The 13666-nt window shown below is 41.3% G+C and overlaps 1 protein-coding gene across 1 annotated transcript in view; it reads left to right on the top strand.

Moving 5' to 3' along the window:
* DNER (delta/notch like EGF repeat containing) overlaps positions 1-13666 on the top strand; it is a 372135-nt gene that overhangs the window by 216012 nt on the left and 142457 nt on the right. Inside the window, exon 6 of the mRNA XM_081585417.1 lies at positions 9712-9865. Within this exon, the coding sequence (XP_081441543.1) occupies positions 9712-9865 (154 nt within the window). The remainder of the gene's footprint in view (positions 1-9711; positions 9866-13666) is intronic.

The raw sequence follows: 13666 nt of genomic DNA, 5'->3' as shown, positions 1-13666 counted from the left end.
TTAACATCCTAAATAGAATTCTCAGATAGTCTCTTAAATTTTATGTCAGAATAACCATTTCTGTCCTTGAAATGCTAAATCTGGGTTTAGTGAAAGTCTAAACTTCATGTGTCTAAAAGTACATGCTAGACTGATTGTCTGACCCTTTAGTTATAGCTCATCTATACTTAATGAAATGAAAATGTGTGCTATAGTTACTGCTTTTTATCAAAGTTTTAGTGTTTGTCAACTATATAGTTTCAGACCTGAAAGACCAGCTGCTCTGGTTCCTCAAATTTGAGTAATAGGTCCTTGGCTTAGAATGGCAAGGATGAGGCTTCTGTGACCTCCATTCCCACAGATTCTGGGTCAGAGCATTTGGGATGATGGACACCTCAGGCTAGAATCTGATGCGGCAATGTTCCATGAGTTAGGATTCATCACCTTCCTTGCCTGAAGTCCATTTAGAGCAACATAAGCACTTGATCAAGGAGCTGCAGAAAGCACTTACTGGGGGGATCATCTTCATGGACAATTGCTCCTCTATTCAGCCAGTTCAGTTCAGTCACTCAGTCGTGTCCGATTCTTTGTGACCCCATGGACTGCAGTATGCCAGGCCTCCCTGTCCATCACCAACTCCCGGAGTTTACCCAAACTCATGTCCATTGAGTTGGTGATGCCATCTAACCATCTCATTCTCTGTTGTCCCCTTCTCCTCCTGCCTTCAATCTTTCCCAGCACCAGGGTCTTTTCCAATGAGTCAACTCTTCGCACGAGGTGGCCAAAGTATTGGAGCTTCAGCTTCAACATCAGTCCTTCCAATGAACACTCAGGACTGATCTCCTTTACGATGGACTGGTTGGATCTCCTTGCAGTCCAAGGGACTCTCAAGAGTCTTCTCCAACACCACAGTTCAAAGCATCAATTCTTCGGCACTCAGCTTTCTTCACAGTCCAACTCTCACACCCATACATGACTACTGGAAAAACCATAGCCTTGACTAGACGGACCTTTGTTGACAAAGTAATGTCTCTGCTTTTCAATACGCTGTCTAGGTTGGCCATAAGTTTACTTCCAAGGAGTAAGCGTCTTTTAATTTCATGGCTGCAGCCACCATCTGTAGTGATTTTGGAGCCCCCCCAAAAATAAAGTCAACCACTTTTTCCACTGTTTCCCCATCTATTTGCCATGAAGTGATGGGACCGGATGTCATGATCTTAGTTTTCTGAATATTGAGCTTCAAGTCAACTTTTTCACTCTCCTCTTTCACTTTCATCAAGAGGCTCTTTAGTTCTTCTTCGCTTTCTGCCATAAGGGTGGTGTCATCTGCATATCTGAGGTTATTGATATTTCTCCCGGAAATTTTGATTCCAACCTGTGCTTCATCCAGCCCAGTGTTTTCTCATGATATACTCTACATTTAAGTTAAATAAGCACAGTGACAATATACAGCCTTGACATACTCCTTTCCCTGTTTGGAACCAGTCTGTTGTTCCATGTCCAGTTCTAACTGTTGCTTCCTGACCTGCATACAGATTTCTCAAGAGGCAGGTCAGGTGGTCTGGTATTCCTATCTCTTTGAGAATTTTCCACAGTTTATTGTGATCCACACAGTTAAAGGCTTTGGCATAGTCAATAAAGCAGAAATAGATGTTTTTCTGGAACTCTCTTCTTTTTCGATGATCCAGTGGATGTTGGCACTTTGATCTCTGATTCCTCTGCCTTTTCTAAAACCAGCTTGAAGATCTGGAAGTTCACGGTTCATGTATTGCTGAAGCCTGGCTTAGAGAGTTTTGAGCATTACTTTACTAGCGTGTGAGATGAGTGCAATTGTGCGGTAGTTTGAGCATTCTTTGGCATTGCCCTTCTTTGGGATTGGAATGAAAACTGACCTTTTCCAGTCCTGTGGCCACTGCTGAGTTTTCCATATTTGCTGGCATATTGAGTGCAGCACTTTCACAGCATCATCATTTAGGATTTGAAATAGCTCAATTGGAGCTCCTGTATTAACTGGGAGCAAAAAGATTCCAGAGCTTTCCAACCATAGAAAATAGACTCTACTTTTTGACCTTGCTGTGTATGGAATACTAGTTTAGGAGATCTTCTGAATTTTCACCCAGAACTCTGTAAGCAGGAATTCTACTCTTCCAGCCATGACCAGGGGTGGGTGTGCCCTACTTATGACCCTGGCATGCTGGGCAAGTTGAGAGGTGGTCATGCCTTCCCTTGGCATTGGAATGACTGAGCCTCCTTTTTTTAAGATGAGTGGGTTGTTCAGAGGGAAATATGCTCAGTTTCGTGATTCCTTTTGTCCTCAGAAGAAGACATGTCCGTCCCTTAGGCCAAGCCTAAGAAACCAGAGATCAAAGTGCCAAGCCTAAGGCCAAGCTTTTCCTGCACTTGGTTGCGAAATGAATTTCTGGAGGGGGACTTCATATACAGGGACCTGGTGATGTACACGTAATATTTTCCACAACATCTCTATGCTAAATGCAATCACATAGCCCACAGGGAGGAGCTGGACACAAGATGCTGAAATGTGATTCTAATGTTTCAGAGTTTTATCTTTTCTTTCTTGAGATTTAGCCAAACTCTTAAAATAAAAACAGCAAATCTTTTTATTCTGAAAAATTTCATCATATTTGAAAGTAGAGAAAGCTGTTTGGCAAACCGCCATGTCTGCATTTCCTAGTTTCAGCAATTATCAACTCTTTAGCCCGAGTTTTGACCTTGGAGATGTTCAGACATTTAACTCTGGATTGCCCAGGTGTTGTTTGGAATCAGGCTGGTCCATGACAGAAGTTGAAATTGGCTTTGAGTGTGCATTAGCCAAGAGAGGCTTAAATCATCTCGTTTCCATTATCAGAGCTTTAGCCCTTTTTTAATTTTGGTTTGGGATTGTCCTCCTAATCCTTTTCAGCATCGCCTTTAGTATGAAGGTGTGGATGAAGAATGCATGAGTGGCTGTGATTCTATCTTAATACAACACAAAACCATAAGAAATGGACAAGGAAGTAGGAGAAGAGGACCCTCGTCCTGCACAGAACTCTTAGACAAGTCTACCTTTAAGGAGTGGACTATCATGTCAGCTTAATTCAATGAACACTCAAATGTCTATCATGTATGCAGACACAAAGGACCTCCAGTTCTGGTGAAGAACTTCGCAAAGTTTCCAACTCTGTCCATGAGTGACTAGGCACTCTATGTACAAGAGATGCATTCAACCCTCAGGAAGGACATTTTTACTCTATTTTGATGTTGTATTTGAAGAAATTTTGTATATTCTTACAACTGAAGGAAATTACGACCAGTGAACCAAGAGAACAGTCAATGATGCTGACAGGGAAGACAGCCAGATAGCAAGGAAGGAGGTAGAAAAACTATAGAAATTTGGAGCTAGAAATCAAATACAGCTATTGTTGGGGGTTATTTTAGAGCAAGGGTGAAGGGCATCCCCAACATGGGCCTGTGGTACCCACAGATGATCACGGTGATGATTGGACAATATGTGAGTGGAATAAGATTTGGAATTGGATGATATGAGTTTAAGCCTTGACGGTACACTTATCAGCTGGAACACCTTAAGCAATTTATCTCACCTTTCTGTCGAGTCTGTTCTCAACTCCTAAAATGGATCTGAGAAGACCCACCTGACAGACATGGTGAAGATTAAAGAGATAATTCAATGTGAGTAAGCTCTATAAACAAAGAGCTTTCGTGTCTAGTTGGCTGGCTGAGTTTTCTCTATTCATATTGATGTTACTGGGACAACAAAAAGAGATGTGTGTTTTCTATACACTTTGTTTAAGGGAGCAAGTATATAAGAATTGATAAATTCTGACTCTGAAAGAGAGAAAGAAAGCTCCTCAAAAAAATTCTCTCGGAGCCTTCCATGGTGGCTCAGTGGTAAGGAATTCACCTACCAACATAGGAGACACAGGTTCGATTTTTGATCTGGGAAGATCTCACATATGGCAGAGCAACTAACCCCAGCTGCCCCAACTACTGTATCTGTGCTCCAGATCCCAGGAGCGGCAGCTATTGAGCCCATGTGCCTGAACTACTGAAGCCCACACAGCCTAGAGCCCGTGCTCCAAAACAAGAGAAGCCACCACAATGAGAAGTCTGAGCACTGCAATTGGAGCGTAGCCCCCACTCGCCACAACTAGAGAAAAGCTAGAGGGCAGCCCCAAAGACCCAGCACAACAAATAAATGAAATAAATAGATAAATAAAAAACCAACTTTGCTCTCGGAACTTCCGTGGTGGTCCAGTGATTGGGACTCTGCTCATCCACTGAAGAGGACAAAAGGTTGATCTTTGGCTGGGAAACTAACATGCCACAAGCTGCATGGTGCAGCCAAAAAACCCAAAACAAAACCAAGACATAGGTTAGTGCTATCAGAGTGGGTTAAGCTTCTCAAGGTTGATAGAATAGTTTACAAGTGTCAGTAATCAAACACAGTATTTTTACAACAAATACACTAAAAATAGAGTTTCCTAATAAATATTATGGCCCATTATAATTCAAAGTCTTGAAACTATTTTTTTAAAATCCCGTTAATATTATAGGAAAGCTCTTCATTCTTTCCAAATGGACTTCGGAATCCAAGTGGACTTTAGAAGTGATCTAACTTTATGGGCAGCATGGCACAGAATACAAGAAGATATAACTAAAATTTTATGGTCACGAGTATGTAAACTATTGTTAATCTTCTTCCTCATCCATCAATCAAAGTTTAAGAATCAGTTCGGTGCTTTGCTTGGTCAAAAGCTGTTGTTTCAACAATTTCTTAACATTTCTGTCAAGCTTCTTGCTTAACACAAAACAAAACACATGGCTTTCATTTTAGCTTTCAATTCATTCAATTATACTTCAAATATATATATATATATATATATATATATATATATGCACACACACATGAATTCAGTCAATACTAACTCAAAGATATTTGATTTGGGGCTTTCCATAATTTATTTTCACAAGCAACATATTTTCCATGGAACATGCCAGATGAATTATATGCAAAATGTATCCCTTGAATGACCAAAGAAATTTATCTGCAAAATGGAATGACTGGATGCAAACCGAGTAAATTTTAGAGGACAGCTGCCAAAAATAATGACATGGAGTAATTTATTACAATGCTGAGGCCCAGTTTGGAACTGTGTGCACAGTGTATGCACAGCTTTTACATTCAAAGGCGGTCACAACTCTGTGGAGATGCACAAGGGGGTCTGGACAGTCTCCTGCAAATATCAAAGTTGTGCACCATTGTCCATTTGAGCAAGGGCAAGATTTTCCATAGAAAATAGTTCTATTTTTTATTTTAAAATTTTTATTAATTATTTTGTTTTTATTTATTTATTTAATATTTTTATTAAATATTTTATTATTTTTATAGCTGATTTACAATGTTGTGTTAGACTCTGGTATACAGCAGTGATTCAGTTATATGTATATGTATACCTATATATTCTTTTTCATATTCTTTCCATTATGATTTATTACAAGATATTGACTGTAGTTCCCTGTGCTATACAGTAGGCCCTTTTTGTTGATCTGTTTTATATATAGTAGTTTGTATCTGCTAATCCCAACTCCTAATTTATCCCTTCCCCGCCCTTTTTCTGTTTGGTGATGATAAGTTTGTTTTCTATGTCTGTGAGTCTGTTTATGTTTTGTAAATAAGTTTGTTTGTATCGTATTTTAGATTCCATATGTAAGTGATATCATATGGTAGTTGTCTTTCTTTTTCTGACTTACTGCACTCATCATGATAATCTCTGGGTCCATCCATGTTGCTGCGAATGGTATTCTTTTGTCTTTTTTTATGGCTGAGTAATATTCCATTGCATATGTGTACCACATCTTCTTTTTTCTTAAAAAAAATAGATTTATTTATTTATTTTATTATTTTGCTGTGGTGATTCTTCATTGCTGCATATGGGCTCTCTCTAACTGTGGTGAGTGGGGGGTAGTCTTTGTTGCAGTGTGCAGACTTCTCACTGTGGGGACTTCTCTTGTTGTGGAGCATGGGCCCTAGGTCCACGTGCTTCAGTAGTTGTGGCTCGAGGACTCAGAGCTCAGGCTTAGTAGCTGGGTACACAGGCTTAGTTGCTCCACAGCATGGGGGATGTTCTCAGACCAGGGATCAAACTGGTGCCCCCTGCTTTGCAAAACAGACTCTTGACCAGTGGACCATGAGGGAAGTCCCTGTACCACATGCTTTTTTAATCATCTGTTGATGGACATTTTGTTCGCTTCCGTGTCTGGGCTATTGTAAGTAGTGCTGTAATGAGCACTGAGGTACATGGATCTTTTCAAATTGGAGCTTCCTACAGATATATGCCCATGAATGGGCTGGCTGGATCATATGGCAACTCTATTTTTAGTTTTTGAGGAACCTCCATACTGTTTTCCATAGTGGCTGCATCAATGTACATTCCTACCAGCAGTGTAGAAGGGTTCCCTTTTCTCCACGCTCTCTAGCATTTGTTATTTGTAGGCTTTTTAATGATGGCTATTCTGACTAGTGTGAGGTGGTACCTCATTGTAATTTTGATTTGCATTTCCCTAATAATTAGCAATGTTGAACATCTTTTCATGTGCCTATTGGCCATCTGTAAATAGATGCCTTTCTCTGGAGAAGTATCTATTTAGGTAGAAGACAGTTCCAGAAAAGGAGTCTTCCTAATTACAAGGCTGCTTTTCTAATAGTCCTTGATGAGCTTTCCTCAGCATGCAACTATTAATAGTGTCTACAAACACACACAAAAGGAAAAAAAAAACTCACAACATTATGAAAAAAACAGGAATCAATTACTGCTAGAAGGTAGAGGGAACTTGCATTTGCCACAAGGAGGTGTGAGATGATAGGAATAGAAGGCAGACAATTTAACTTAAACAGAAGAAGCTGCTGCTCTTATTTCTGTTGTTCTGGTTCCTAAGACATAATTGATGAGTGTATCCTTAAACTAAAGAGGACTTTGTTTTGCATTTTGTAAGGATTTGTCACATTCCCTTAATAACAACAAATTCAACTAACAAAAGAAATACACCTACATAAAATCTGGCTGTTTTGGTTGAGCTAAATGTCATGTTTGACTGTTTGACTTCTTGACTGGTTGCTGAAATCAGAGTTCCATCCACTCCTGGTTTAGCCCCTTGTGACAAAGGGCATCCTTTTATGGTGTAAGGGCTTCCCTGGTGGCTCAGATGGTAAAGAAATCGCATGCAACGTGGGAGACCAGGATTCGATCCCTGGGTTGGGAAGATCCCCTGGAGAAGGGAATGGCTATCCACTCCAGTATTCTGGCCTGGAAAATTCTATGAACCGTATAGTCCATGGGGTCGTGAAGAGTCGGACTCAACTGAGTGACTTTCACTTTCACTTTTATGGTGTAAACTATGATCTCACCAGGCAAGGGGCAGTTTTTCTTAGAAAAGGAGTCTGCGGGGATAGGGCATGTTAGGTGGAAGTCACAGAAATATAAGTAGAATGCAGTCATAAAATACAAGTAGAATAAAAATACAAGAAGAATTCAGCCATAAAACAGTTTGACTTAATGACCTCTGTGGACTTTCCTTCTGGGAATATAAGGAGTCAGTAGTAGGGAACTTAAACATTCAGTTCACATACTGATAGGTTAGAATATCCTATCAGTTGATTTTTAAAAATAGAAGCTAAGGTGTGTGTGTGCTCAGTCGTGTTCAACTCTTTGCGATGCCATGGGCTATAGCCATGGCTATACCCACCAGGCTCCTCTGTCCATGGAATTTTCCAGGCAAAAATACTGCAGTGGCTGCCCTTTCTACTCCAAGAAGCTAAAATGGCATTTGATAAAATTTGATTGTCATTCCAAGTGTTCTACTTAGTGGTGAATTCTGTAAATTTCCCTTTGAAATCAAAATTATTCTGGATCTGCATCGATGTCACCATGAAGACTAGAGAAGGCAACATTATCATGATTTGCAAATGCTGTTCCCTTCTTTTGGGGAGGGAGGTTGTTTTATCTAGAAAACCCAAGAGAATCAACTGAAACCTTTGACCTGAATCAACTGAAACCTCTGACTCTGAGAGTCAAGATGGAGACAGGCACTAGCATTTTACTCATCAGTGATAATCCCCAGCTGGGATGATGGGAATTGCAGGAAAGGGATGAGGAAAGAATCTCATTGGCAATAGCTACAAAGAAACCTAAACATTCAGGAGTAATCTAATCACGAGATGGACAAGAAATAGAAAACCTGATTAAGAGACAAAAATCAAAGAGAAGAAAGAGCAACCTTTTTGTTTTTTAGGACAGAAAATGTGGTGTAGTGCTTGGTGGGGTGGTGGGTACTGGGTGAGATCCTGAGAGTCTCTATAAGATCAAGGGGTACACCCCCGCCTCCCACCACACACACACACACACACACACACACACACACACACACACACACACACACACACACACACACACACACACACACACACACACACACTAAGGCCCCTCTTCCACCAGAGAGAGAGGGAGGTGGGGCTGGGAGTGGCTGTGGGCGGAGCTTTGAAACAATTGCCTGATGTTGTGGGGCTTGAGGAAAGCTGGAAAAGGTGCTTTGGGCTGGTTTTTTTTTTTTCCAAACTTTGAACTTTTTATTTTGAATTGGGGTACAGCCAGTTAACAATAGTGGTAGTTTCAGGTGAACAGTGAAGGGACTCAGCCATACATATATATGTATCCATCCTCCCCAATTTTGCTTTGATTTTTTTAAGCAGTAAACTTTGTTTATACCATTCTCCTTTGCCTCCTCCCCTCTATTCTTCATGAGAATCTGCAGTCCCATCTACATAGGCTTCGGACCCAGATCTGTGTCTATTTTAGACACATCAGCCTCAGGCCAGCATTAGGAAGAGAACAGGAAGGCTCAGTTTATTGAGATTATACAACTGCCTTAGAAATGAAGCATCCAATCAAATTCAGTTCTCTGGGGACTTCCCTGGTGGCCCAGGGGTTAAGGGTTCAGACCCTGGAGGGGGAACTAAGATCCCGCATGCTGCAGAGCAGCTAAGCCCATGCACCGCCAGGAAAGACCCCGTGTGCTGCAAGTAAGACCCAACACAGTCAGACAGATAAGTAAATAGATATTAAACTTCAGCTCGCTGGGTCTGAGTTATGGTCCTTGACTAGTATAACAAACCAAATGAAATGGTTCCTATCATTTTCCTTTACACTCAGTTCATCTACGTGGTTGTATGTTGAAGCTAATTTCCAGGGTGATTCGGTAAATTTTCTCAGTGCTCCAGAAAGGTGGGTGTGGTAACACATTTGGTGATGATGTGTCCCACATGCTATCTGTGCCGAAGGCTTTTAGTTGGAGTGACATCTAATTTAATGGCTGTAGCACAATATATCTGCTCTAGCAAAATTGTCATTTCCATATCAGGTCAGCAAGACTTTATTTTTTTGCCTAAAATAATTATTATTTCCATTTCTGGTTTAGGAAGATTAAAAACCATTGGGATACATATAAGTAAAAAGACATGTTTGAAATGAAACTGTAAAGAAATAGACTATTCTTCTGAAAGCTTTGATTTTAGTCAGATCATGGTGTAAGTGATATGATAAAAATACTCAGTGTTGGTATAATTATAAAAATGAGAGGTATGTTTGAACTTTGAGTTTCACAGCTAACGCACACATTTTAGAGGGCTCAGGTAATATATACTGTATGTTTGTGTTTTAGGCAACATTTTCCTGTAACTGTGATGATCAATACACGGGTACTTTCTGTGAAGAATTTGACGCGTGCCAGAAGAAACCCTGCCAGAACAATGCCAGCTGTATTGATGCAAATGAAAAGCAAGATGGTGGCAACTTCACCTGTGTCTGCCTTGCTGGTAAGGTTTCCATAGTTCAGAGTTACTGTGTGTCTCTCTGTAGAACAGACACTTATTAATTAACAATGGTCAGACAATACATTGTCCAGCTGTTGGACAGGTGCCTCCCAGGTCTCATTTAGTTCCATCAGTCCAGCTTTATGTCATTGGGAATGGAGGAAGGAAGTTGCCTTGGGGATAAACATTGTGTCCCTTGGCTGTTTTTCTGACATTAGGATGCTTCTCTCTTAGCATTCTACCATTTCTCTTCTGGGACAATGATATTCCTGGTCAAATAGAGGCCTGGATATTTCAAAGACAATTCTTCAAATATGTTCTGAGTGTGGGCTGGCGCTGTGCTGGCTGATTTTTGCTAAGTTACTTAAGAAGGATTTAGGCTGAACTAGGCAGGTGGGTAGGTAATGCCACCCAATCCTCTCATTTGTTTAGTTTCCTGTTGTTCATGTATCGGAGAAGGCAATGGCACCCCACTCCAGTACTCTTGCCTGGAAAATCCCATGGACAGAGGAGCCTGGTAGTCTGCAGTCCATGGGGTCGCTAAGAGTTGGACATGTATGTTCATTAGTCCAAGTTCCTGGAAAACCATCCTGCACAATTGGGCAAGTCTTTAATGCTCCCTGGTTAGTATGGGGGATTCACTGACCCTGCATGAGACTTTCACACCCTCAGAACACAAAGGGTGACTCCTTAGAAAGTGCAGTGGACAGTGTGTCCACAGACCTCTGTTCTCTTGCAGTCATCTTATTGATGACTCAGCCAAATCGGTTATAAACCCTTAAGGAGCAGGAAATGGCATTTTACTGGTGAACATTTTGATATAACTGTTTCTATGCAGCTTAAGAGCAAACACCAAATTATTCCCTTTTTTAGCATCAATAATGTGTAAAACTGACATCATCTTCCCCTTTCCATCTCATCCTCTTGCCAACCTCTGCCACTGGGCAGGGATTCAGGGTGATGTAAGGGCTGGAGATGGAGAGATGGATGGAGTGAAGTGGGAGTTGGGGCGATTAACTGCTCAGTGTAAGGTCCATCAGTGCAGAAATTCGTAAACAAAGAAGTAAAAGTTCTTCAGTCATCTATCCCAGCTCAAACTTTATAAGGTCATAACAGTAGGTTAATAGTTTGGTTTATGTTTTCCAGACCAGTGTTTGTGTGTGTGTGTGTGTGTATCTATGTGTGAGTATGGATATTTCCCTTGCAGATCAAATGATTGTTTTTCCGTATGTTAAAAAAGCGATTATAATATACATACTGTTCTACAACTTACTTTTTTCAGGGTTTACCAGTTGGTCACAAGTATACTTCCATGTCAGTGTATACAGAGCTACCTTATTCATTCTAATAATTCCATCACATGTTTCCTAACATTGTACGTCCAGGCCAAACTGCTGCCTATTTGCCGTCTCTGCTCGTATGTTCCAGGCCACCTTAAGCTCAGTCATTCCAAAACTGAGCTCATCGTATCCCCAACTCCACAGAGCTCAGCTTCCAGTGTTCCATCTGTTTCTACAAGCCAGACCTCTACAAGTCACCCTGGTTGCCCCCCACCTCCTGCTCTTCCTGCCTCCAAGTGTTCTCCATCTTTCCCTCTAAAAACTTCTCAAATCACCCCCCTCTCTGCAGCCCCATCGCCACTGCCTTTGCCCTTTGTCTGTGTGACCGAGATAACCTCTCACATTATCTCTGTCTGCTCTTGTCCATGCCACACACTGGAGCCAGAGCGACCACACCGAAGTGAGCCCTGGTTCTCGTTATGTCAGTTCCCCGACCCAGACGCTCCGTTCTCCTGGGTGATTATCTTCCGCTGCAGATCTGATCTGATGTTGTTGCTTTCCATTTAATCCCCTTCTTCCCAGGGCTCTTGGGATGAAGGCCGGAATCCTCCGCCTCATTCTTGTCCGTGATCTGTTGCTCACCCACCTTTCCAGCCCCATATCACCCCCCTGCTCCCCTTTCTCAGGGACCAGCCACCTTGGCTTTCATCTCCCTGGGTGCTCGAGCTGCTGCAGGACCTCGTCCGCTTCTTTGTGCCTGGACAGCTCTCCCTGCTGCCTCCCTTTTGCCAGGTTTCTATTTTGGATCTCATTAAATACCTGCTTTCCTTAGGAAGTCTCAGTTGAATGCTTCAATCTAGGTCTCCTTCCCTTTTCCTCTTTTGTAGCTGGGTGTTCCTTTCCTTCACAGCCCTCCCCTCTTTGCAGTGGACATGTGCACGTGTGATTCTTTGGCTTCTGCCTGTCTCCCCACCTGAATCAATCCCATGAGCACACAACCTGAATTATTTCTGTTCTACATCGTGTCCCACTATGTCCAACGAGTCCTGGATGCTCAGACGATGTGGTGATGAGGTGAATTAGTGAAAGGGTATGAACGTGGCCTGATGTTTTAAACCATTCCTCTATTGATGAGTCTTTAAGAGAGTTTAAATTTTTCTGTTATAAGTGATGCTAGGATGAATCAAGATCCTTCTATACATAGTCTTAATCAGAACTGGTAGGTGGAGCTTGTCACTGTTTGAACTGAGATGATTTCTGTTTGATGCTTTTTTTTTTTTTAATCCAAGTCTGTTCTCAGAGGAGACTTTTCTATTTTTAAAGAATGCAGGTACACAGAATTGGAATGACCATAATGCTTGGTTTGTGATACTCTCTCATCTTGTCCATAGCATACTTTTATCTACTTACTTAGCTATTTCAATATACAGTAATCAGTGGTAGAACCACCATTATAAGCAAAAATTAGACCTGATAACTAACCATATAGTCTCCTCACCAGCCTGTCTCTCAGTCTCCGTTCCCCATCCAAAGTTAACAGTCACCCTGAATCTTGAGTTGATCCATCCTTGGTCTTCCTTTTTATATGATCTTAATATTTGCACAGCTTCCGAGGTGATGCAGTGGTAAAAAATCCACATGCCGATGCAGGAGACATGGATTTCGTCCCTGGATTTGGGAGATCCCCTGAAATAGGAAATGGCAACCCACTCTAGTATTCTTGCCTGGAAAATCCCATGGACAGAGGAGCCTGCAGGGCTACAGTCCATGGGATTGCAAAGAGTTGGACACGACTGAGTATGCATGCCTGCATAAACATTTATATGTTTTCATGGAAAATTTTTATTTTTGTTTTAACTGTTCTCAAATTTATAAAAATGGTATCGTGCATGAATCATGTTATGGTATCATGAATGTACTTATCTGGTGCTTACTTTTTTCACTTAATACTGTGCTACTAAAATGCACCTTTGCAGCCAAAGATGGAGAAGCTCTATACAGTCAGCAAAAACAAGACTGGGAGCAGACTGTGGCTCAGATCATGAACTGCTTATTGCCAAATTCAGACTTAAATTGAAGAAAGTAGGGAAAACCACTAGTCCATTCAGGTATGACCTAGATCAAATCCCTTATGAGTATACAGTAGAAGTTACAAATAGATTTAAGGGACTAGATCTGATAGACAGAGTGCCTGATGAAGTATCGACAGAGGTTTGTGACATTGTACAGGAGACAGGGATCAAGAAAATCCCCATGGAAAGGAAATGCAAAAAATGCAAAAAAGCAAAATGGCTGTCTGAGGAGGCCTTACAGATAGCTGGGAAAAGAAGAGAAGCGAAAAGCAAAGGAGAAAGGGAAAGATATTCCTATCTGAATGCAGAGTTCCAAAGAATAGCAAGGAGAGGTAAGAAAGCCTTCCTCAGCGATGAATGCAAAGAAATAGAGGAAAACAACAGATTGGGAAAGACTAGAGATCTCTTCAAGAAAATTAGAGATACCAAGGGAACATTTCATGCAAAGATGG

The sequence above is a fragment of the Giraffa tippelskirchi genome, chromosome 3, assembly GCF_054371585.1.
Source record: "Giraffa tippelskirchi isolate mGirTip1 chromosome 3, T2T-mGirTip1v1.2.pri, whole genome shotgun sequence".
NCBI lineage: Eukaryota > Metazoa > Chordata > Mammalia > Artiodactyla > Giraffidae > Giraffa > Giraffa tippelskirchi.
This window is presented reverse-complemented; position numbering and strand designations above follow the sequence as displayed.